At 37.9% G+C, this 26,830-nt stretch overlaps 2 protein-coding genes across 2 annotated transcripts in view; one reads left to right on the forward strand and one right to left on the reverse strand.

Annotated features, from left to right (window-relative positions):
* Positions 1-26,830, reverse strand: part of LOC134664276 (angiotensin-converting enzyme) — a 206,487-nt gene that overhangs the window by 133,455 nt on the left and 46,202 nt on the right. The window contains exon 9 of the mRNA XM_063520829.1: positions 26,464-26,562. Coding sequence (XP_063376899.1) covers positions 26,464-26,562 — 99 coding nt within the window. The remainder of the gene's footprint in view (positions 1-26,463; positions 26,563-26,830) is intronic.
* On the forward strand, positions 20,040-21,884 carry LOC134664671 (valine-rich protein-like). The gene is made up of 3 exons (XM_063521416.1): positions 20,040-20,065; positions 20,561-21,651; positions 21,697-21,884. The coding sequence occupies exons 1-3, from the start codon at positions 20,040-20,042 to the stop codon at positions 21,759-21,761; spliced, it is 1,182 nt and encodes a 393-aa protein (XP_063377486.1). The 3' UTR covers positions 21,762-21,884.

The raw sequence follows: 26,830 nt of genomic DNA on the forward strand, positions 1-26,830 counted from the left end.
GTGCTCGTTGACATAAAATCGCCGTACGCTGGCCACTTCGGCAGCACTAGTGGCAGGCAGTAGGTCGGCGGTGGTCAGTGTTCGGCGAGCGCGGGCCGCAGCAATGACGTCATCGCGCAGCCGTCGAGTGGTAAGTTGCAACACTATGTTTTTCGGGCGATCACTGGCGACGCTGTGAGCTGTTCGATGAATTGCTTGGATTTTTTCGGGAGGCAACTCGACTCCAAGCATACGTCCTATGTCGCTGGCCATTTGCACAAGGTTTTCACCTCTTCTTTCAGGAATATTTTGAATTTCTACATTGCACAGTCGTGCGGACTGGTCCATGTCATCTAATTTCTCTAGGAGGTCCTCCATGTCCTTTCGAAGTTGTTCATTTTCGGCCCTTAGCGATGTGTCATTTTCAGGCGGCGACGTCGAGTCTAATTTCTGCTCTAGTTTTTGTAAGTTTTCTTCACAGGTATTGATTCGTGAGGTAAGTTCCTGGACATCTGCCTTAAAAGTGTCAGTGAGATCACTGATGGCCTCACGGATATCTGCACGCCATTGTTCACTTAACACTTTGAATTTGCAGTCTAAGTACTCAGTTAGTGCATCGTTGTCGATATTTAATATTGATGCGCCAGGCTCTATGGTCTGAATGGTCTGCTTTGGAGAGTTGGCAGATCCAGAGCCCAGTTGCTTTTTGGCTTTACAAGTGAGGCATTTCCATTTTATTTTATTCATCGGCAAAATTTTTTTGAAGTCTTCAGCCGATAAGCCGGCACACCAGTAGTGCATGTTGAGTGTGCAGGATGTACATTTGATTGCATCTTTATCCGCCAGGGTCTTCGTGCACTTTCCGCAGTCCATATTGCACGCCGCAATTTTATCTGCACAAAACCTCGCTGAGGCAATCCACGCTGTTGATCAGTCTACGCGCGAGTAATCTTTGAGCGCCTTATCTCAGTGACGCGCGCGGTATCCAGTCAGTGTTGACCTCCGACGCGCTGCGCTAAACTGGACGTTATGTAATCGGCGCAACCGTGGAATTTGCGTGCGGCTATAGCGTAGCGATAACTGGTTATCTATATCTTGCTGTTGCGGGTACAACGGTGTGAGATGCACAATTTTACTAGTTTTTCGCACTTTTAACGCACTTAGTTACAATATTTAATGTTTAAAATACAACTCACTATCACTTGAACTTGTTCACACGGGAAGTTAGTGGTAAGGAAAGTGTTTACATTGGTTACGAGTAATTATAACCGGGAGCAAATCGTGCGCACTTTTGCCACCCAGCCAGCCCGTCAAAGAATGAGATGAAGTGTTGAGACATGTTGCATGCGGTACACGAGCAACTTAGCGCAATTCATAGCCGAGTGCTTTCAAACGTGAAAATAATGTTAATGGTAATACGTCTACCGTTTAACAGAGATGGTTAGTAAGAAGTTGGCCATGGCACACTACAGACTGGTTAAAGGTTTAGCTGCATAAAAATGATTTGTATTTGTTAATTCAGTAAAAACTAAACTAGTTTCAATTCGAACTTAGCTAACTTCTACTAGAGAATCAACACAATTTTTTTTTACCGATTGCCTAACCTAAAGTGGTAGAGCTATAAAATCGCCTATCGCTTGCACTGGCACCCCATCCCACCATTAGGCCTCTATTTTATCGGCGCTTGGGCAAATCGCTAATGTGAGTGCATTAGCTTTATGAAATCTTGCATCTGCTAGTTGAGACATGGCTTCCGAGCGTATTAGTAGCGAAACTCTTAGCCAAGTGGTCTAAAAAACGTGGAAATAAAGTTTGACGATCTTTAAGCGGCACTTGCACCATCCCACTAATGTTTTGCCACGGCTCATAGGAGCCTGGGGTCCGCTTGACAACTAATCCCAAGAATTGACGTAGGTACTAGTTTTTACGAAACGACTGCCATCTGGGCCCTATTTCACCAACGTGACAAATGTCGCATTTGTCGACATCACTGTTACTGACGTCACAGGCCTCCATAGGCTACGGTAACCGCTTACCATCAGACGGGCGGTGTGGTTGTTTGCCACAAACATGTTAATTAAAAAAAACTCTACTATATCGCCAGTAAATAAGTATTTATTTTGCGAAGCTAATGACAATTGTCACAAGAAATACGACAATTGTCACGAAATTCCGACACAGAACTCATTTGCTGTCAAGAATCGGTAATTCTTGACAGCAGATGAGTTCTGTGTCGGAATTTCGTGACAATTGTCGTATTTCTTGTGACAATTGTCATCATTATCATCATAAACATCACAAGAGAAATACCTGTTTTTTGCCGATATAATAAAGTTTTTTTTAATAATACAATGATGGTGACAAACGGGAATACGGCCCGCCCAATGGTAAGTGATAACTGTAGCCCATGGATGCCTGTGACGTCAGCAACAATGAGACTTGTCGAATTGTCGCACCTGTCACGTTGGTGAAATAGGGGCCTGACCTTCCAACCCAGAGGGGAAACTAGGCTTAGTTGGGATTAATCCGGTTTCCTCACGATGTTTTCCTTCACTGAAAAGCGACTGGTAAATATCAAACGAGACTTCGTACATAAATTCCGAAAAACTCATTGGTACGAGCAGGAATTTGAACCCACGACCTCCGGATTGCAAGTCGCACGCTCTTACCGCTAAGCCACCAGCGCTTCAAGTTATGTAACTGTATAAAATACAAAAACAAGTGATTTTGCATTCGCCAATACCTGATCTGCTTTTACCGAAAATAAGACGTGATGTGCTGCCAAATTACCCAGTAAATACATCACTACATAAACTAACACATTGTTAAGTGAATGCTAAGTTGGCAACGAACTAGAATAATAGCGGAAGCAGTTATAAAGTTGACCCAAAAATTTTTTATTAAGCTATGAGCTTCATCACATATGTTCCTTGAGTAATTCTAAGCATTTCAAGCCTGGGAGGCAATAAGAAATGTGTGTCTACTCGGATTTGTAATGGATTCAAACTTTCAACCCCTTTTTAACCCTGTTAGGGGATGAATTTTACAAAACGCTGAAATTACTTTTCCTGTCTTTTAATAATATCCCCAAATACAAAGATTCAAGTCCCGTGTTCGAAAATTTTTTTGATATCCATACAAACTTTCAACTCCTTTTTCACCACCTTAGGGGATGAATTTTCAAAAACGCTGAAATTAGTTTTCTTGTATTTTAATAATATATCGTTTTACGAAGTTTCAAATTCCTAGCTTAAAATAAAACTTGAACCCCATACAAACTTTCATCCCCTTTTTAACCCCCTTAGGGGTTGGATTTCTCAAAATCGCTTCTTATCTCTTGTACACTTTATAAATGTAATCTAGTGTGCAAATTTCAACTTTCTATCTTTTGTAGTTTCGGCTCCGCGTAGCAAAAATCTCCAACCAAATTTTTCACCTTTTTACGTTTTTCTTGTAAAATTACTATGAAATTGAAAAAACAAATATCAGCAATGAATTCTACGTCTTTGGTTTATACGAAAATGATACCAAACTTGCCCTAGTACCCACCAGGATCAGAGTAGATTTTTTTTAAAGATGACGGATGGCGGCCGTCTTTGTACCCCACCCTCCCCCCCACTTCAGGCTAGAAATGCTTAGAATTACTCAAATATCAGATGTGATGAAGCTCATAGCTTAATAAAAAATTTTTGGGTCATGTATGGCAGCGTTACATAACTGACTCCAGTATAACTATAGGTTTCTGTGCGGAAAGAATCGTGGAATGTATGGGTCCCATCCATTCCACGACTCTTCTCTTACCGCACAGACTCTAGAAGTCTGATCTGACAATGATTACTATACAAAAATTTGATAAAGAGTTAGACTGAGCAAACTTGGCATTGATTTTGATAATAGCACAAACTGTGCAAGTGTTATTTTAAACGTCATAGTTTCATATAACATAACACTTGCACAGTCTGTGCTATCAAAATCGCCGCCATCTTAGCTTGTTCTAACACTATTAAACAATAAGCATACTTAGAGTTAGACCAAGAAAATTCTGCAGAGATTTTGATAGCCCACGCGGTGCACGTGTTATTTTAAACGTCAAACTTCTATGAAATTATGACGTATAAATAACACTTGCACTGCGTGGGCTATCAAAATCGCTGCAGACTTTTCTGGGTCTAACCTTATTTATTTGATACATTACATACAATGAAAACATACATACAATGAAAAAATAAAACCAAATATATCCAGACACCTTCATTGTCATTAGTCTAATTACGTTATCTAACATCTAAATCTACTTGCGCTACCTACGTATGTCTTCATTTGTTTTGTAACATTGACATTCAGTGTTGCACTCGCGATTGCGGTTCTACGAGTATCTGTGCTCTTTTTAGGGTGCCGTTTTCGAACTTTAAGATATTTACAAGAGCCGACACGTACTAGATCCATTCTAGATACGTTATAGTTTAGATATCAACTAGTTCTCTTTTGCAGCGCAATTCGGGCAACCAATGTCACATTTACGTTAGATAGAGTAAGATATCTATTAGATGTGAATTGGATCTCTAAGTCATATCCTTTGGAAATCGTTCAAGAGTATCTCCAGAATCGCGCAAATGCCAAATTTGACAGGTGAGATCTTAAACATATCGTTATCGTATCTTAGTGATAATAGATGTCTATTTCAAAATCCGAATCGGGCCCTAAATCTACTTGCGCTACCTACGTATGTCTTCATTTGTTTTGTAACATTGACATTCAGTGTTGCACTCGCGATTGCGGTTCTACGAGTATCTGTGCTTTTTTTAGGGTTCTGTACCTAAAGAGTAAAAACGGAACCCAATTATTAGGACTCCGCTGTCCGTCTGTCTGTCATCTGTCTGTATCACTGTCATGATTCTCATGAACCGTGATGGCTAGACAGTTGAAATTTTCTCAGATGTATTTCTATTGCTGCTATAACAACAAATACTAAAAACAAAACAAAATAAATATTTAAGTGGGACTTCCATACAACAAATGTAATTTATTGCCGTTTTTTGCTTAATGGTACGGAACCCTTTATGCGCGAGTCTCAGTCGCACTTGGCCGGTTTTATTTTCTTACCATATATGTTTGTTGAAACTTTATATTACATCATTTACAGCTCAGAAACCTGATTTAGAACTAACAACTTGTTTTGATTTTGATCTTGTTTCGATACGACCTTGAATATGTGCAGGCGAAGTGAAGAGAAAGTTGTGCGTGAAATGCAGTGTTGGTTACGATTCGAGTCCTTTGAGTCCTCTGCTCTAAGACTCAACTGACAAGGAAGGGTACCCAATTTGTCAGCTCCGATTTGATTAATTTTTATACATGTTATAGAGTAGTCTAAAATAACGGACACGTATTTTATTTAGCTGCTCTAAACTCTCTACAGAAGTTAGAGCGTTTTGTCACTTTTCAGTACTTTGGAGGCCAAGTTCTCCCCGGAAGTTGAGTATGGGCAGCTAAAAAAAATACGTGTCCGTTATTTTAGACTACTCTATAACATATATAAAAACTCTTTTTTTAGACTCTTATAATTAACAGTCATAGTTAATAGATCTAGAAAAGATATGGATTAGATATGTCAGTGTCAAACAAGTGTCAAAAGTGACGTTTCTTCAAACAAAAACGTCACTTTTGACACTTGTTTGACACTGACATATCTAATCTATTATTTGACGTATCTTAAAGTTCGAATTGGGCCGATAGGCAAGTTAGACTCGACTCAGTTTTTCAGACTTATAATTAAGTCTCATCATGATCATCATCATCATCTCAGTCATAAGACATCCACTGCTGAACATAGGCCTCCCCCTTGGACCTCAATACGTGCCGGTTGGAAGCGACCCGCATCCAGCGCCTTCCGGCGACCTTAACAAGGTCGTCTGTCTATCTAGTGGGTGGACGTCCTACGCTGCGCTTGCTAGTCCGTAGTCTCCACTCGAGCACTTTTCGACCCCATCGGTCATCTTCTCTGCGCGCAATGTGGCCTGCCCATTGCCACTTCAGCTTGCTAATCCGGTGGGCTATGTCGGTGACTTTAGTTCGTCTACGGATCTCCTCATTTCTGATTCGATCACCTAGAGAAACTCCGAGCATAGCCCTCTCCATAGCTCGTTGAGCGACTTTGAGTATTGAGATGAGGCCGGTTTTGAGGTAATTAAGTCTAAACTCGAGTTATTTTCAACTTGGTAGAGACCCGAGTCTTATGTAGAGACTTGAGTCCTTCTCAGAGAACTCTAGATTTTTTCTACATAAATTTCCGAAATGCATTCTTCAAGTATAATTTGTGGATTAGATACACAAATCACACAATAACGCCTAATTTATTTAAGTACTGTTATTTAGGAAAAATCTATAAAATTGTTGACGGAGTCTTTATTCGGAGGCTTGAGTCCTTTTGAGTTGCTCTTAAAAAAGACTCAACAAAGGACTGGACTCGGAACTTAAAAGACTAACCCCCTTATTCATAAACGTTTACTAAAGTTGACAAGCTGATAATAATCGTTTGTCCCTTTCTGACGAATTGGTAAGATGGAAAGGGACAACTTGGCTTGGCTTGGCTTGTCAACTTTAGTAAACTTTTATGAATAAGGGGGTTAGAAGTTTATTAAGCGCTGAGTCACGTAAAAAGACAGAATGAAAGAAAATACATTTATTTACGTCAAACCAAACCAATTACATACAAAATATAGATCAGATGGACGTTAAAAAGGACCCCCCACTCAGCGTAATGCTACGGGAAGCCGCTAAAACGAGTCGAAGTTTTTTTTAAATTCAGACTCAAAGGACTCGAGTTCCTACCAACACTAGTGAGATGTGCACCAATCACCAAGACTATCGTCAATGTCATATCAAAACCAGTTCGAAACCTCAACAAGTTGTTAAGTCCGAATCGGACTAAGTAAATAACATTATTTTTTATGTCAATTGGAAAATATTACCGAAAAAACAAGTAATTTGTGTAGTTTAACAAGTTCCGCTTCAAACGTAAATATAGCAAGTTTATTATAGTTTGGCGTGATTGGTAATTGATATGTACGAGTATTATGTATATTATATAACACAAATTTGATTTGTTTGAGTAAAGAGAGAGCTATTAATTGGTGTGTAAAATATTGCTTATACTGTATCAACTAACAGGCGTATTCGAATTTTAGTTATTCGATCTGTTCCGGACATGACACTGATCAGTGTCAAAAGTGACGTTTGCGGTTGAAGAAATTGTCACTTATGATAATGACCGATCAGTATCATATCGGACACAGATAATACTATATTCGAATGTGAGGATGTAAATGTAATGTAAGTACCTGTAACCAATCGCAATTAAAAACTTTTCATTACACTCGCTCAGTAAATGTGGAATTGCACGCAGGTTTAGCGGGAGTTATAGAAAAAGCGTACCCTAGGGAGTTATGAAGTTTCTAGTGCCATAATTAACAGTTTTTTGTCTTTAAACTTAATTTTTGTATCGCAAGTGTGATGAAAAACATTGTGTGTAACTCGGGGCGTAATAATATTGCAAACTCGAGTCTATAGGTAAATCGCTCCGGCAAACTTACTCTCGTTTGCAATATTCAACTTACGCCCCATGTTGCACAATGTAACATTTTATATTAGAGTCGGTTAATAACAATTACGTTCAGCTTAGTTCCGTACTATGAGCGAATGTTTCCAATATATTATTTGGAAATTTCCAACAACAATTAATCAATCAATTTCAATTTACAACTATTCTCTTCTTCTTTTTCTTCTTTATATTTAAGAGCTGTGCTCTTGTCGGTGGAAGAAGCATCATAGAAGGAAAAATAGAGGGAAAGAGAGGAAGAGGAAGACCAAGAATCAATTACAACTATTCTAATTTGTTGGAAACATTCCCTATACTTAAATGCGAGCAGTTTACGAAAATTTTCTATACGAAAATTTGGGCACTTTGTCCGCACATCGCTGGTGACTTGCATCATAGATAATCTATCATAAGATTCATAAGACTAATGAAATTTTCTGATTACCATTTAATTATAGTTATGTAGAAAATATATTAAATCACAAGCCGTAAAATTACCTAACACGAGGCAACTACATAATTAGATGGTACCTTTACTACATATAGTAACATATAACTAATATCAACACACACACATACCACACGCCAGTTTTTAGGGCTCCGTACCCAAAGGGTAAAACGGGACCCTATTACTAAGACTCTGCTGTCCGTACGTCCGTCCGTCCGTCCGTCCGTCTGTCACCAGGCTGTATCTCACGAACCGTGACAGCTAGACAGTTGAAATTTTCACAGATAATGTATTTCTGTTGCCGCTATAACAACAAATACTAAAAACAGAATAAAATAAAGATTTAAGTGGGGCTCCCATACAACAAACGTGATTTTGGACCGAAGTTAAGCAACGTCGGGCGGGGTCAGTACTTGGATGGGTGACAGTTTTTTTTTTGCCTTTTTTAGGGTTCCGTACCCAAAGGGTAAAACGGGACCCTATTACTAAGACTTCGCTGTCCGTCCGTCCGTCCGTCCGTCCGTCCGTCCGTCCGTCCGTCAGTCCGTCCGTCCGTCCGTCTGTCACCAGGCTGTATCTCACGAACCGTGATAGCTAGACAGTTGAAATTTTCACAGATGATGTATTTCTGTTGCCGCTATAACAACAAATACTAAAAACAGAATAAAATAAAGATTTAAATGGGGCTCCCATACAACAAACGTGATTTTTGACCAAAGTTAAGCAACGTCGGGAGGGGTCAGTACTTGGATGGGTGACCGTTTTCTTTTTGCTTTTTTTTTGTTTTTTTTTTTGCATTATGGTACGGAACCCTTCGTGCGCGAGTCCGACTCGCACTTGCCCGGTTTTTTGCATTATGGCACGGAACCCTTCGTGCGCGAGTCCGACTCGCACTTGCCCGGTTTTTTTATACTACGTCGGTGGAAAACAAGCGTATGGCCCGCCCGAGGTACTAAATAAATTTTTGAGTTTTTTGACTGTTAGTTAAGTACTATTGTCCCTTAAAGCAGGCTCACTCCGCGATTTCGTCACTTTGCTACAGGTAGCTAAAAGTCAATCCGTTCGACCGCAATTTTGGGGTTTTCCATAAGCCGTGGGTGGCGCTGTTGCCACCTAGCGGCTATATCTGCGCTGTGCTGATCGTGACAGACGCGTTTTGTTAGAGAGTGAGTCTTCTGGTACCTGAGCCAACAGGAGTGGTCATTCCTCCATACAAACGTACTCCTCGTTTTCCTCCGTGGTTTTTGAAGCTAGAGCAATGATTTTTTCAACACAGATTAATATTGTCAGTATCTGTGTCGGACCGTTTTGCTTTTTGTGATATTTTTGTTTTTTAAGGCGCTAGAGCCCTTCAAAAATGGCCAAAATGGCCTAATTAACTATGCCGCAATGAGAAGCGTGGTATTCAAAACTGATATCAATTAGCCAAAAAAGCAAAACGGTCCAACACAGATAATTTCATAATCATTTAGATTTCCAAATTTGGTTACGATTGGTTAAGTTTTGAAGGAGGAAAAAGAGGAGTACGAAACCTCGATTTTTGTCATTTTTACGCAGGATTTTTCGCCTCAGCTGTAGTTGTCCCTATCGCACTAATTTTAGGGGCGGAGTCAAATTTCTAAATACGTACACAGCCAGAAAAGTGATGGGCAATAGTCGACATTGAATGTCGATAATCTAGTGATGTAAGAAGTTATCGATAAACCGTCTTGTGTGAAAATATCTAGATCCTCCTAAGACACAAGGGCTTTTGCGTTGAGAGGGAACACATTTTTGTAGTTACATAGGTACAATCTATTTTGAACTTTTTGATTCTAATATTTCAAATTAGAAATCAAAATCAAATATATTTTATTGCATGGTTATGGGTTTACAAAATTTTTAGGTACAGTCACGCTCCGTAATTGTCGAGCAATTTAAGGTCCTAGCTAGGGAATGCAATCTCGCACCAAGATTGGCGATTCGAGATCTCGCACGAAAAATCCGAATCGAGATTGGGTGTTTCGAGATCTCGACAGTCAGATTTTCGGGATCGAGATTAATATCTCGACGAGATCGAATTTGACAAAGTAACTAAAAATGTGTTTTTTTTATCAAAAATCTCTCAGAATTCCATACAAATAGACATCGTAAAATCGGGCGTATCGAGATATTCCTAGGAATATAATGAAACGCCGACATTTCACGATCTACCTAGCGAACATCAGCCATTTTGTGCAAACCTCAAGGTGTGATATTCTGATATTCCTATAGTCTATAGGCAAATTAAACAAAAGTCGTCTCCTTCACGACTTTCGTCGATATCTCTTCTAAATACCTAAAACTGGTATTGACGTGTTCCTCGTGGTCTCCAGAATAGACCGGTTTTTATTTTATGGAGAGGGGGGGGGGGGGGACGTGTCGAAAAAAAGGAAGGAAAAAGTGGGCGGCCGACCAGCATTGATATTTGTTCACGTCTTCAGTCCTATGGGACTGATCGGTTCGTGTGAGATGTCGTTTGAAAGAGTATTAAACGTGCAATTATTGTTTTATAATAACCGTAGTCATAACTGTAGTCATTTACAAAATATTTAAAATATATGATTTTTTACCGTGCATGGATGGCATAAGTACTGACAAAACATGCGTCTAACTCAATAAATTATAACTTTACCGCAATTAATGTTATTATAAAATATACGAAAAATTTCATTAGCTTTCCAAAAAGATAAGTTTTATTGCTGTATGATATTATATAACAAAGTAATGATGAATTTTGTTCCGTCACGTAAATGGCGGGCGACCGACCTCAACTGATCATTATTTTTCGGGTTCTATTTTACTGATCAATTGGTGATGCATACCATTAGAAAGAATATTAAACATACTATAATTGGTTTCTAATAACCGTAGTCATAATTGTAGTCATTTACAAAATCATTGAAAATATATGATTTCTCGATCAATTATTTTACAATGCGCCCGCTATGAAGCTAGGAATATCAAAGAATGCATTGCTCTGATGGATCTGCCGTCTCTTTCATAAGTGATATGCCTGGGTTAATATTAGATCAGGAAATGGTGGCGTTTCATGATACGCCTAGGATTACGATTTTACTATATGCCGCCGACATACTACTTATTTAAGGTACCTCATGTTATATTTTGAAATTAACAACAACAAATTAAATTGACATTTAACATAAAATCACTTTTAATTTTTACTTTACTTCTATGAAATGCTATCGATGTTAAACCACTATTTACCTTTACTTACAAGGAAGGGTACCCAACTGTCCGACTCCGATTTGATTTAATTTGATATATGTTATAGAGTAGTCTAAAATAACGGACACGTATTTTTTTTAGCTGCCCAAACTCAACCTGTTACAAGAAAATGGCCTTCAAAGTACTGAAAATTGACCAAACCTTCTAATTTCTATGTTTTGTCATTTCACCACAAACTCATTTCACTTCCTTGTTAGAAACTGCGTAACAATAATAGAGCTAAAGCCAGACACATAATAGCACTGCCTGAACAACATGAATCTAAGGTCATATATTACTTAAAACAAAGTATTTCACTTTCAGTCTTGTTCGAGATCTCGAAAATATTAATCGAGATCTCGACCGAGATTGCATATATCGAGATTTCCTGTCAACTAGGTTAAATTTCGAAAATACGTGCGAGATCTAACGAGATCTCGAAATTGCGAGATCTAGATTGCATTCCCTAGTCCTAGCAGAATTGGTTGTTTCATACACTTACTCTTACTCTATAGAATGTCCAATCCTGCCTTACAAAGACGTTAATATTTATATGTGTCATGTCTATACTTCGTTTCTGAACATTATTGAAAAAAAAATACTTACTTGATACTAGTATTAACCACTAAGTACATAAATAGGGTAATTCGCCAGTAACAGGCCACTATTAGTAACTGGCCACGCAAAACCAAAAATGAATTCTATTCACCTATAAATAGAATTCATTTTAGTATAAGGTGGCCAGTTATTGAAACCTTATACCTACTAAAATGAATTCTGTATAGAGGTGAATAGAATTCATTTTTTGGTTAGGGCGGCCAGTTACTGGCGAATTACCCTATTCGATATCGAGTTCCGTAAACGTAAGCCGGGTAAGTAAAAAAGTTCAATCGCAATAGGATAATTCGTCAGTGGCCACCCCAAACCAAAAATGAATTATATTCACCTATAAATAGAATTAATTTTAGTATAAGGTGGCCAGTTATTGAAGTTATTGAAACCTTATACTAAAATGAATTCTGTTTATAGGTGAATAGGATTCATTTTTAGTTTAGGGCGGCCAGTTATTAAAAGTGGCCAGTTACTGGCGAATTACCCTACTTAGTAGTAGCAGTAACAAAAAGTGGCAATGCAAATTGCAATCAGTGAGGTGCGCGCCAGCGCGAGTACGGGCGCACCGCACGCGTCAGTGTGCGTGCATTACACACACAAATACAGTCTCTCACGCCGCGGTTACGCCCCGTCAGAGCGACGGGTATATTCAGCTTGAAATCTCAAAATTGACTTTTAGCTCAGCTCCCGTTTCGTCTTAAAGGGACAGAAAAACAACAAGAAATAATTAATCCACTCAAAAGAATTCGAACTGTTACACATACACACATACATGTATTTTTAGGGTTCCGTACCCAAAGGGTAAAACGGGACCCTATTACTAAGACTTCGCTGTCCGTCCGTCTGTCACCAGGCTGTATCTCACGAACCGTGATAGCTAGATAGTTGAAATTTTCACAGATGATGTATTTCTGTTGCCGCTATAACAACAAATACTAAAAACAGAATAAAATAAAGATTTAAATGGGGCTCCCATACAACAAACGTGATTTTTGACCAAAGTTAAAAGCAACGTCGGGAGTGGTCAGTACTTGAATGGGTGACCGTTTTTTTTTTGCTTTTTTATTGTTATTTTTTGCGTTATGGTACGGAACCCTTCGTGCGCGAGTCCGACTCGCACTTGCCCGGTTTTTTTATTATATCCATTAACTCATCCTATTCAAACTATTTCGTACCAAGTAGTTACAAAACTTTCTTAAATTGCACTCAAGGTCTTCATTAATTGACCGTAATATCTTTCACCCACAGACCACACACTACTTCCAACCTTTTCCCTCATATGTAAACTGAAAGAGACATATGTATATTTCGGATATATGTGTAAGTTAGAGATATACTTATGCAATTGTTCCTTTCGATGGCCTTCAATTAAGTACTTATTGGGTCAAGAAAGCTGTAAAACAATACTTTCGTGTACTACGAATGCAACTATGGATTACGACACATGATTGATATTATTGACGGTGATACATCGAGTTCAATCTATCACGGGTATTCGGGAAACGAGATAATCACAAGATCTTGAAACGATATAGAGATCAACTAGATTTACAATAGATATCGACTAGATGTGACTTGGATATCTAAGTCATAACTTGTCGAAATCGTTCAAGAGGACCTCCAGAATCGCGGAAACGTCAAATTTGACATATCTAGACACGCGGCAGCGTGTCAAGCCAAGTTCAAGCAAAGGAACTGGCTAGCCAGCGCCAAGTGTAATATTACACGAACCACTTGGTGCCACTTTTGACCCTTCTATAACTCAAAACATCTTTAACGTAAACACATAAAACTACGTGTGTTTAATTATATCCATAAGGACATCTAGAAGCCCAAATTTCATGAAGCTAGCTCAAACGGTTATAAAGATATGAAGGTCAAAAAGTCGTAAATTTTAAGACTGACTGACATACCTATAGTACCTAAACCTAACCTACTTCCAGATGACCTAGAAGGATTAAATTTGGAATCCAGCTCAGTTATTGTGTGAAAGCGTAGGAAAAAATCTAAAAATAAAAAAAAGTTATAAAATAGGGGGGGTCCCCATACAAAAAAACCATTTTTTATTGTGACTGACATATAAGTACCTAAACCTAACCTACTTCCAGATGACCTAGAAGGATGAAATTTGGAATCCAGCTCAGTTATTGTGTGTAAACGTAGGAAAAAATCTAAAAACAAAAAAAAATTAATAAATAGGGGCGGTCCCCATACAAATTTTGTTTTTTATTGTGACTGACATATAGTACCTACACCTAACCTACTTCCAGATGACCTAGAAGGATGAAATTTGGAATCCAGCTCGGTAATTGTGTGTAAGCGTAGGAAAAAAACTAAAAATTTAAAAAATTAAAAAATAGGGGGGGTCCCCATACAAAAAACCGCTACGCTAAAATACGCGCTAAACAACCGGCCAACGGTGTGTCGTTGGCGGCGCGCGGCACCACATAATTAATACAAAGAACAGAAGTAAAAAACATGCAGCGGAAACACAAGAAAAAACATTAAATCTCAATACTTGCCTAGTTTTCTTTACAAAAAGTATTGATATCCCATCAAAAACATAAATGTAAAAAAGGAGAGCCAAGTTCAATACAAAAATTATGCTTGGCTGTGGGGTTCGCCGCAAAAAGAATGGAGATCTAAATGAGTGCCAAGTTCTATGCAAAATCCAAATATGTATTTATAGGAACAAAATAACATTATAAACAAGTATTAAACTCTATTTCTTTGCTTTATTGGATACCTATAACAATTGCTGTTATTTAAAAAAAATGTGAGATCTTAAAGTAGGTTAGATTTGGCTTGGCCAGTTTTTATCAGAATTACAAAATATATATGTTGAATAACTTTATAAAATGTCTGATGTAATGAAAACTGGCCAAGTCAAATCTAACCTGCTTTAAGATCTCGCATTTTTTTTAAATAACAGCAATTGTTATAGGTATCCAATAAAGCAAAGAAATAGAGTTTAATACTTGTTTATAATGTTATTTTGTTCCTATAAATACATATTTGGATTTTGCATAGAACTTGGCACTCATTTAGATCTCCATTCTTTTTGCGGCGAACCCCACAGCCAAGCATAATTTTTGTATTGAACTTGGCTCTCCTTTTTTACATTTATGTTTTTGATGGGATCTATCTTACAAATATCGTTAAATTATCCATATCGTAACTTGTTGAGGTCTAGTAGAGATCTATTTCATTTCCCGAATCGCGCCGTTTGTTATGTGTGATTACTGAAAAGTACCATACTGAAACTAAACAAATTGACATGGAATTACTTGTCACCACTAAAGGATGACTCACGTTAGACCGGGCCGTGTCCGGGCCGGAACTTCCGGCGCTTACTTTTCTATGACATGAGAGGAGATCACATGATGCTTTCCATAGAAAACGATGCGCTGGAAGCTCCGGCCCGGACACGGTCCGGTCTGATAAGTGAGCCATCCTTTATTCGTAGTTTTTAAATCAACGGATTACCGCGCACTTATGCTAAGTGAGCTTTGTTTTATATCGGCTTCGCACCGCACGGGTAAACCTAAACAAATTATACACTAAAACCTTCCTCAAGAATCACTCTATTTATATGTGAAAACCATATGAAAATCCGTTCAATAGTTTTTTAATATGTCTACAACATACTTACATAAACAGTTACACACAAACAGACAGACGCAGCGAGGGAATTTGTTTTATAAGATGTATTGATGACAAATAAAAAAAAATACCTACCTAAGTGATACGAAGAGTGGAAGGAATTTTACGTCACCCTAGGCCATAGACTAGGAATCCTCTAGAGTCTAGACCGAGTTTAGAGCAATTATTTCATGCAACATGATGCCAAAAATGCGGGGGTGCGCGGGACGAAGTGAGCGAAGTCCCGTGCCGTGATTGGTCCATTTAAAGACACGGACGTCACACAAAGACACTTTCGACTCGAACATGGAGTAAAATTACCGTATACGTGGCAGAGGGGTAGCGCGACTATGCTCAGTCTGGAGGATGTTTTGTCTGTGCCCTAGGCCCGTAAGTGGGATTTTTTCGAAACTGCGCAAAAAATCCCAATTCCTGGCCAAGGGAAGACCTACAACTTTTGACAAACCACGGATGGTACATAATTCGTAAAGCCCTAGATCGCATATTTATCACAAACACCTGCGATCTGGAGCATTCACGAGTTCATCTCCTTTTGCCGTGGAACGTCACATATCTTTACTATTTCATATCTAGTGAATCTCTAAATCATTTCTCGAATCGCGCCGTTAGTTGCATATTGATAATTAGGAACGTGTAACAGTCATATAATTCATAATGTCAAAATACATTTCCTTACTCGTAATTAAGGCAATGTTTTATATGTATACTCTAGCAAATGATAGTCATTCGGACTGAACTAAATGATAGTCATGCATTAGGTATATTACAACTATTTTACGACTGGGTTAGACAACTTGAAGCAGTGAGAGTACAGTCAGCTGCCGAGATAACTGACCCGTTTGCAGCTATAAACATTTTCCATTACATTTACTCCATAAAGAAATGAACTGATGAACGATGTGAAAGGTTATAGAAAAACTGGCCAAGTGCGAGTCGGACTCACACACGAAGGGTTCCGTACCATTATCTATAAAAACGGTCACCCATCTAAGTACTGACCCCGCCCGACGTTGCTTAACTTCGGTCAAAAATCACGTTTGTTGTATGGGAGCTCTACTAAAATCTTTATTTTATCCTGTTTTTTAGTATTTGTTATTATAGCGGCAACAGAAATACATCATCTGTGAAAATTTCAGCTGTCTATTAGCTATCACAGATCACGAGATACAGCCTGGTGACAGACGGACGGACGGACGGACGGACAGCGGAGTCTTAGTAATAGGGTCCCGTTTTACCCTTTGGGTACGGAACCCTAAAAACTACTATTTGTTATCTGACACCCCTGGCACTGACTAAAATAACCGACTTGGTTTCACATAACATCTCAAAACTTTTTTTGAAGTAGAAGAATTGCATTGCGAGACTTGCATCTTTTTACATGTAATGTTTTTTGATGGGATATGTTATATGTCAAAACAAACTTACTTGGGCCTAACCGCAGCGCAGTGCAACTGATCGTTAGCCCGATCATTAAGTTATTACTGCATCGTGTTACTGCAATTCGGAGCGTAATGCGATTACATATGTGATCTAATCTCCGGATAATTATTCAGGAATTCGGTACGATTATTGGAGAATCTGCCGTATTCGAACTTCAAGATATTCACAAGAGACGACACGTACTAGGTCCATTCTACATAGGTTATAGTTTAGATATCAACTAGTTCTCTTTTGCAGCGCAATTCGGACAACCAATGTCCTTTTACGTTAGATAGAGTAAGATATCTATTAGATGTGAATTGAATCTCTAAGTCATATCCTGTGGAAATCGTTCAAGAGTATCTCCAGAATCGCGCAAATGTCAAATTTGACAGGTGAGATCTTATACATATCGTTATCGTATCTTGGTGATGTCTAAAAGATATCTAATAGATGTTTATTTCAAAATCCGAATCGGGCCCAATATGTTTTGGATGTGAAACGTTTTAACCCGTAGAAAGATCCGATCAAAAACCCGCAGCTGTAAAGTGTTATAGCGCGGCTATAATCTCTGCAATTATAGTACCTATATGCATAGCTTTGATACCAATGTATAGAAAAAAGTAGCCATTATTCGGATCTAAATATACCGTTGACATAGATGGCGCTAATCTGCGCTAAAAACGCATTTGGAGCTAAAAAGAACCCTTATGCTTATGTTTATTTAGTAATTACTCATTTCATACATTGTCGATATCGTGAGATGGACGTGATCAAGAAAGAATACTAGTATTATTGGGTGCGTAGCCAACATGCCAATCGTTCAATTCTGTAGCGAATAAAACGCAACTGTCACTGTCGCACTAATATGGAAGAGTGATAGAAAGAGATTAGGTACAGTACCTATCGTTCGCTACGGAGCGAACTATGGCATCTTGTCTCAAGTTGGTTTTTAATTTTGAATGACCATTTAGGATGTATTGTTATTTAATGTTATCGCCATCAAGGGTTATTTCATTTTTAAATATATCTGTTCGTTTATCAGGCTTGTCATCCTTCCAAAAAATCTGATTTGAACAACAGGATGCTCTTTTGCTGTGCAATTAAGTTTTAGGTAGGCAATAAGTATGAAATTTCTATGAAAATATGACTTCTATAATGACACACCGTAACTTTGTTCTTTTAAGGTCGTGCACAGTTAGCTTAGACAGATTCTTTGCCTGATTAGAACTTTAAGGAACGTCATTTAGATATATTCTAGAGACGATATAACTAGATATGTCAGTGCCAAATGTGACGTTTCTTCAAACAGACTATTGACACTGACATATCTAATCCATATCGTTTCTAGATCATTAATTGACGTATCTTACAGCCGTATTCGAACAATGAGATACGTTTTTGTTAGAATCGTCAATTTTGACACTTGTTTGACACTGACATATCCGATCCATATCGTTTCAATATCTAGTAATTTGACGTATTCTCATTGTTCGACTACGGCTGTTAACGTTCGAATCGGGCATCTATGGTATGGTAATCGACGAACGCTTCTACGTCATCATCACTGAGTTCATTGACCTGCCATCCGTCTATACCGACCTGCATCTTACGATGCAAAAGAATTAACGTGGGAATGTGGGACGCCCATATAATTACAAGCTTTTAACTTCCAATGTTTGTACAGATGTAGTGCATAATTCGTATCTTATTTTCTTGGAACGAACGTTTCCATTAGTTGTCATGCTATTTCTGTCAACCTCAGTATTATTGTACTGACACTGACTGAAATAGCATAATACTTTCGTGCGTTTGCGTGAAAAGACGATGGCAAACATTTATGCACTACCTATATGTGACGTTCCACGGAAAAAGGTACCTTATAGCGGCTGGCGCTTACGTCGCATAGCGCCGCAGTAATATTGGACCGGCGTTAATAATAGCGTAAGCGCCAACCGCCATAAGGTATCTTTACCCGTGGGACGTCACATATAGTCTATGTAAGTAGTATCATATCTTGAAAGCGAAATTAGACTCACTTGCCATAGTTCGATTGAGATGAAACTTAATGTAACTAAAAGTAAATTAGCTTGTGTTTTTAATTAAATGTTAATTCTCGTATAGAATGACGGTCTCTATGCCAGTTCATTTTTATAAATTGAAATAAATGTCATAATTATACTAAGAAAAAGCGACCAAGGACCAGCAAGCACCTGCCGCGATAGTAGAGGACGCTGGTTCGTTTCCATCCTTGGTCACTTTTTCATAATATATGACATTTATTTCAGTTTATAATTTAAATAGTAGTGTTTCTACTTGAAATATAAACAAATTAAAATATTTTCTGAAATAATTAAATTTTTTCTAATACTTCTAGATAGATAGAATAGATCGTTTTTATTTAAACAGGGTGTAATAAAAATAGTTGGGTTCCTTTAAAGGAAATAATTATTAAATCTAAGCTACCGTGTTCTTATTACGTAGAAGATAAAAATTTTCGACGATAGGTATTTTTTTCTATGGGTTTTTCAAGCCGGCCAACTCTGCATACAAAGGTAAATGTTTTTCGTGTAAAAAATATTTTCGTCTACTTTTTCTTAATCAGGATACGCCAAATATGCCCTTAAACGGATCCCTACTGTTTTTGGGACACCTCTTATCGAGTAATTGTCACGTAAAATGTTTGTAGGCATTTTATTGAAGTAATTATACATTAATTGCTTCCATAAAATTAAGAATTAAGTAATAAAAATACTGTAAAAACACATTTCTTCAATTATTTTTTAAATTAAGCCCAACCAAAAGACATTTAAAGGCACTGTCGTGCGACCACCGTACAACGCGAGAAATATGTAGGTAGAAAAACGCACTTTATTCATGGACGATTTACAATCGCTCAAACTCATCAACATTTTCATCACCGCTCCATATTAGACTAATTTCTTAATCAAACCAGTTTACCGAAAACCGCCCTAGCATTATTGAAAAAAAAAATCCACGCACGAAACACTCATACAGCGAAAGTCACACCGAGATCAGAGGTTGCACCCACTATAAAACGGCTTAGCGTCGCACGCTATGCACATTCCACCGTCGGATTCGCTGTAAGATAGGCAAAGCGAATATGAGAATATTGGTTAGTAGAAAATTTAATAAGTGAAGTGCTTGTGATGTGAAATTGTGATTTTGAGTTTTAGATTTGGTTATAAAAAAAAAAACGAAAATAATTTAAAATTATTGTATTTAGAAGTGCTTGTCCATATAACATAATAATAAAAGTGTCGTTTAATAACATTAAATAACAAAAAAATTGTGATCTTTTTCTTTATTTTAAAAACAGAAATACTTATAGTGTTTATGATTTTTTAATCGGAATTATTTTAGAGGACAACAATTTGTTTTTTATTTTATTTTAAAGCTTAAATATTTTACTGTTTACAATTTAATCATCAACATATTATTAATTACAATTAATTTTGGCATAGTTATCTTTCAAAAAGCATTAAGTAAATATTTATATCTGTAGGGTGACCATCTTTAACTACCTACAGCAAAAGTGAACTTTCCTTACTCCTGAACTAATGTTCAATTATCGTAAGTACAATATTCCATTTTCTGTTCCAGAAATCCACCCTAATCTTGGCCGTGGCCATCAGCCTAGCCACGGCAGAGGAGAAGGCGGAGAAGAAGGCTGAGCTGACCGAGAAGAAACAGGACAAGCGAGGCCTGTCCAACTTCGGCTGGCACGACTTCGGGGGCCAGGAGGCCCAAGGATACGGAGACAGCCAGGGACACGAGGAAAGCCACGGTCACGAGCACCACGAGGTCCACAAAACTATCACCACAGTGAAGAAAGTCCCAGTGCCCTACCCCGTGGAGAAACACATCCCTGTCCCCGTAGAAAAGATCGTCCACTACCCGGTCAAAGTACACGTACCCCAACCGTACCCAGTCGTCAAAACTGTACACTACCCAGTTAAAGAAATCGTCAAAGTGCCTGAGTACATCAAGAAACCTTATCCAGTTGAGAAGGAAGTGCCTTACCCTGTGAAAGTGCACGTTGACAGGCCTGTAGCCGTCAAGGTCTACGAAAAGGTCCCCTATCCGGTGGAGAAACACGTGCCAGTACCAGTTGAAGTGCACGTACCCCAGCCGTACCCGGTAGAGAAGGAAGTGAAATACCCAGTTAAGGTTCCCGTTAAGGTGAACGTGCCCTACCCGGTTGAGAAGATCGTCCACTACCCCGTGAAGGTCCATGTTGACCGCCCAGTGCCCGTTCATGTTGAGAAGCCAGTGCCCTACACAGTTGAGAAGAAAGTGCCTTACCCAGTTGAAAAGAAGGTGCCATACCCCGTGAAGGTGCACGTTGACAGGCCAGTCCCAGTTCACGTTGAGAAGCCTGTGCCCTACACCGTTAAAGTGCCCTACCCCGCGCCTTATCCAGTTGAGAAGCTCGTGCCTTACCCAGTAGAGAAGAAGGTGCCTATCCCCTACCACACCATAGTGGAGAAGCCAGTGCCAGTTCACATTGAAAAGCACGTTCCACACTACGTGGAAAAGCACGTCCCTCACCCAGTGAAGATCGGAGTTCCCGTCATCCAGGAGCACCATGAGTCTCATCATGGTGGTGAGAGTTCCGGTCTTGAGGGCCACGGTTATGAGAGCCACGGTCAGGAATCTCTAGGAGGAGGTCACCAGGGTCACGAAAGCTCTGGTTACGAATCTCAAGGTGGAGGTCTCGGGGAGGGTCATGGGTATGAACACCATGATTTCGGAGGCTACGAGGGTGGACACCATTAGGACTGATCTCTTTGTTGTTTAGCTTGTAAATGTTAACTTGTGTATAGTCAGCTTAAGTATTGTTTAGTTTTTGCGACTGGTTTGTGTAAATAGTACGGAGAGTATTAAAAACGTGATATATTTTTTATTTTTACGTTTCATTTCCTACTCCATAATATTTGTCAATTTTAGTATTTTCAAAATAGCATGGGTGACAGCTCTCATATCAGTAAAATTTTGCGAGATTTTGCGTTTAAAATTTATAAGTTGTATAGAGATGACAGCTATCACTGTACCCAAGCTATTTGAAAAATACTCTGTCTAATACAGTTATTTCCATTATTCAGTGAAAACATAACACTTTTTCGGTAGTTGAGTAAGAAGAGGTAATATATGGTTATATGGGAAATTATAGCGAGGCGAAGTGATACGATCTCTAACGACTACCGTGCCAGATAGTAATTTAGACGATTGAATGGCTGTTGGCAGTTCGCTCCAGTAACACATAATTTTACGTTAGCATAGTAACCAAACTAACGTTACATAATATCAGAATATTTTAAAATGTGACCCTAAAAGGCCTAATAGGTCTCTCATGCTTGCCGTTTACATACAATAATATTAGTTCGAGCGCAATTAAAAACTAATGTATTTAAAATACCAACAAAAAAGGCATACCTACATACACAGTTAATAAATTCCCGTTTTTAGTTCAAGAGTTCACGAACTACATATTCATTCAAATTTATAAATTTTAACAAAACTATATAAGTGATAGGACAAACGTGAATTTACGTTTGCACGGTTCATCTTAAAGTGCGCTATTTTTTCCTCGAATTAAAAATGTGTGATTATGAACAAGTTTACACGTTGAGTGTTTTTCCTAAAAAGCTTTTATCGTCAAGAATATGTAAAACGCTTATAACTCTTTAATTTTATCGTGCCGTTAAAGTCTTGGGAGCAAAAACATTGCATGCTAGTAACCGCAATTCTCTTGCCACCAAAACGACGTAAAAACCTTTTATTAGACACGCAATTATCAACCTAATTCCAAGGAGTTTACACCTTAGATTAGTCTGAGTCTCTGATTAAACATGTCACATTAGCTTATGAAAATCAAAATTGGCTTTGTTTCTAAAAGGTATACTTTTACATTAAACTTTGTGCGTAGTTGAGCCGCCTTTGAGCTGAGTAGTATAATTATGCATACACATACATAAGTTACGGGTTAGGCTGGATATTACTAAATATAAGGATGTTATATAATATTTACGTAACGCTAAAGTATTCTGGTTTCACAGTGTTGGAATTATAGGTTTATTTATGGTTTAGTGATTGATTAATGATAGGTAAGATCGAAACTATTGTGACATCTCACTTAGAGATAAATAATTGGAGCCAATACACAACAAGATAATCTTTTAAACTTAGGTATTTGGTTCATATTGAAATAGTACATTACCATTCAAGTGCGAAAAGTAGAAAATACGCAACGAGTGGCGATAAATTGAAACACGACCGTAGGGAGTGTTTTAAATCGACACGAGTTGCGAATAACCTATTTGCATGTGTATCGTACAACGTTTTACAGTACATAATATGGCCCTTTAAACTTACGGCATACGCACGGAAAGTGCTCTTTCCCGCAATAGTGCGGAAAAGTAGGAACATATGTTCTGTAATTGTTATTTACGATACAAGTGCGAAAAAGAGGAAATTCGAAACGAGTGGCGATAAATTAAAACACGACCGAAGGGAGTGTTTTAAATCGACACGAGTTGCGAATTACCTATTCGCACGTGTATCGTACAACGTTTTACAGTACATATGGCCCTTTAAACTTACGACATACGCACGGAAAGTGCCCTTTCCCGCAAAAGTGCGGAAAAGTAGGAACATATTTTCTGTAAAAGTTTTTTTAAGCATATGGCGTATATTTTACATACTGGCATCTATATACCTAGATGTTACTTCTAGATATACTTTAACATAACATAAAATATTTTGCTACCTGTTAGTTCTATTTAAATACACTTAATGAGGTACATAAGTCACTCTTAAAATAGTCTAATTAATTCAAATCATAATATGATTTGAAATAATTATGATATTATCATAATGAGTCGTCATGCTAGACATAAACAAAGTAACATAGTTACGTATTTGCAAATGTAATTTACTTAATTCGTATTACATGAACACAGTAATCAGAGGTAACTGCCTTGTTTATGTTTTTTAGCACCAATTGTGCGAATGAGGTGGGGAGTTTATTACCTCAGCTGCTTAATAAAGAAAATTACGAGACGGAAAATAAGCGACATGTGTAATATTAAAATTTTAAAGACCAAAAAACAACGTAACTCGGTCAAGTAAATTCCTGAGAATTCTATTGTGTCCAAAAGAGATTTCATAATTTTGGCGTTGCCTTTTCTAGGTTCCAAATCATACCACTACTCATTATGTTCTGCTATAGATAGGTACCTCGCATGTTTATTATCTATCTTATGTACTGACATACTGGGATCTAGACACGCGGCAGCGTGTCAAGCCAAGTTCAAGCAAAGGAACTGGCTAGCCAGCGCCGAGTGTAATATTACACGAACCACTTGGTGCCACTTTTGACCCTTCTATAACTCAAAACATCTTTGACGTAAACACATAAAACTACGTGTGTTTAATTATATCCATAAGGACATCTAGAAGCCCAAATTTCATGAAGCTAGCTCAAACGGTTATAAAGATATGAAGGTCAAAAAGTCGTAAATTTTAAGACTGACTTATGACTTATAGTACCTAAACCTAACCTACTTCCAGATGACCTAGAAGGATGAAATTTGGAATCCAGCTCAATTATTGTGTGTAAGCGTAGGAAAAAATCTAAAAATACAAAAAAGTTAAAAATTAGGGGGGTCCCCATACAAAAAAAACCACTTTTTATTGGGACTGACATATAAGTACCTAAACCTAACCTACTTCCAGATGACCTAGAAGGATGAAATTTGGAATCCAGCTCGGTTATTGTATGTAACCGTAGGAAAAAATCTAAAAATAAAATAAAGTTTAAAAATAGGGGGGGTCCCCATACAAAAAAAACCATTTTTTATTGGGACTGACATATAAGTACCTAAACCTAACCTACTTCCAGATGACCTAGAAGGATGAAATTTGGAATCCAGCTCGGTTATTGTGCGTAAGCGTAGGAAAAAATCTAAAAATAAAAAAAGTAAAAAAATAGGGGGGGTCCCCATACAAAAAAATATTTTTTTATTGTAGCGTTGGAACCGTTACAAGCAGATATTTGAAACTACTCCAATATATGTATTATTATTATTATATTTGCTATAGTAAAATAAAGTTTAGTCAAAAAATAAGTGGTGTCCCCATACAAAAAACTTGTAATACGCTCTAAACAACCGGCCAACGGTGTGTCGTCGGCGGCGCGCGGCACCACATAATTATACAAAGAACAGAAGTAAAAACCATACAGCGGAAACACAAGAAAAAACATTAAATCCCAATTCCTGCCTAGTTTTCTTTACAAGAAGTATTGATATCCCACCAAAAACATAAATGTAAAAAAGGAGAGCGAAGTTCAATACAAAAATTATGCTTGGCTGTGGGGCTCGCCGCAAAAAGAATGGAGATCTAAATGAGTGCCACTGCCAAGTTCTATGCAAAATCCAAATATGTATTTATAGGAACAAAATAACATTATAAACAAGTATTAAACTCTATTTCTTTGCTTTATTGGATACCTATAACAATTGCTGTTATTTAAAAAAATGTGAGATCTTAAAGTAGGTTAGATTTGGCTTGGCCAGGTTTTATCAGAATTACAATATAAATAAAATGATTGATATAATGAAAACTGGCCAAGTCAAATCTAACCTACTTTAAGATCTCACATTTTTTTCAATAACAGCAATTGTTATAGGTATCCAATAAAGCAAAGAAATAGAGTTTAATACTTGTTTATAATGTTATTTTGTTCCTATAAATACATATTTGGATTTTGCATAGAACTTGGCAGTGGCACTCATTTAGATCTCTATTCTTTTTGCGGCGAGCCCCACAGCCAAGCATAATTTTTGTATTGAACTTGGCTCTCCTTTTTTACATTTATGTTTTTGGTGGGATATTTATTACATGTAACCATTCCGCTTCTTTGAGTAGTTTCCACGGCCGTTAAATATTCCTAAAAATACTTACCTTCATCCTTAATTCATTCATCAGCTTCATTTCATTTTATTTTCATTTTTACTAATTATATCTATTACCTAATTATTTTCGTTGTTCCTCAAATTTAGCACCTTGCATCTTAGTCCCGCTGCGGATCACATTTGACACGTTTTTTATATAAAACCACTCCAGTAAGTAGTTTGTCATTTTGTAACTCTCTACTCTTTTGATATTTCTGAGATCGCTGCAAACCAGACTTTTGGTTTGACAATGTAACAATTTGACAATCTAATTTCATCGGACTAAATATTGATTTCATCGATATCATTTTCCAAATTATCAAAAGTCGCATTCGTAAGCGACATTCCAGTCGCATAAAATACCCTAAATACGTGTGGGTTGTAATATAAAGTGTCTTATGAGAGACGACACACCGCTTGCGTGACGTGTGCGTGTGCGGTTCCAACATGTTAGCGCACGCGCAATTGCACGTCTACGCACACGCAGCCGGTGTGGCCAGGTCTTAAAGATCACTAAGACTTACCTGATGTAGGGAATGTTGGCAGGAATGTGGTACTTGGAACCAGGATCAAAGTCCAGCTCGGAGCGGAGGACTGGCGGCTTGATGCCCTGGTACTGCTCCCTATAACAATATATTATTATTATAACAAGAGATATTTATTACTATCTATGTTTTTTTTAAAGACTTCATCTTTTTTTAGGGCCCATATAGACGGTGCGAGATCTTGCATGCGAGTTTCATTGAGGTGGGATCAGACGGTTCATTTTATGTCCCACCTTTACCTTTAGATTGCGATGGCATATTTGGTCGGTCAGCTGAATTTTAATTGCGACGGCATATTTGGTCGGTCAGTTGAATTAGATGTAATTTTAATAAGGTAAACGTACTG

Source organism: Cydia fagiglandana, chromosome 5 (genome assembly GCF_963556715.1).
Source record: "Cydia fagiglandana chromosome 5, ilCydFagi1.1, whole genome shotgun sequence".
In the NCBI taxonomy this organism is placed as follows: domain Eukaryota; kingdom Metazoa; phylum Arthropoda; class Insecta; order Lepidoptera; family Tortricidae; genus Cydia; species Cydia fagiglandana.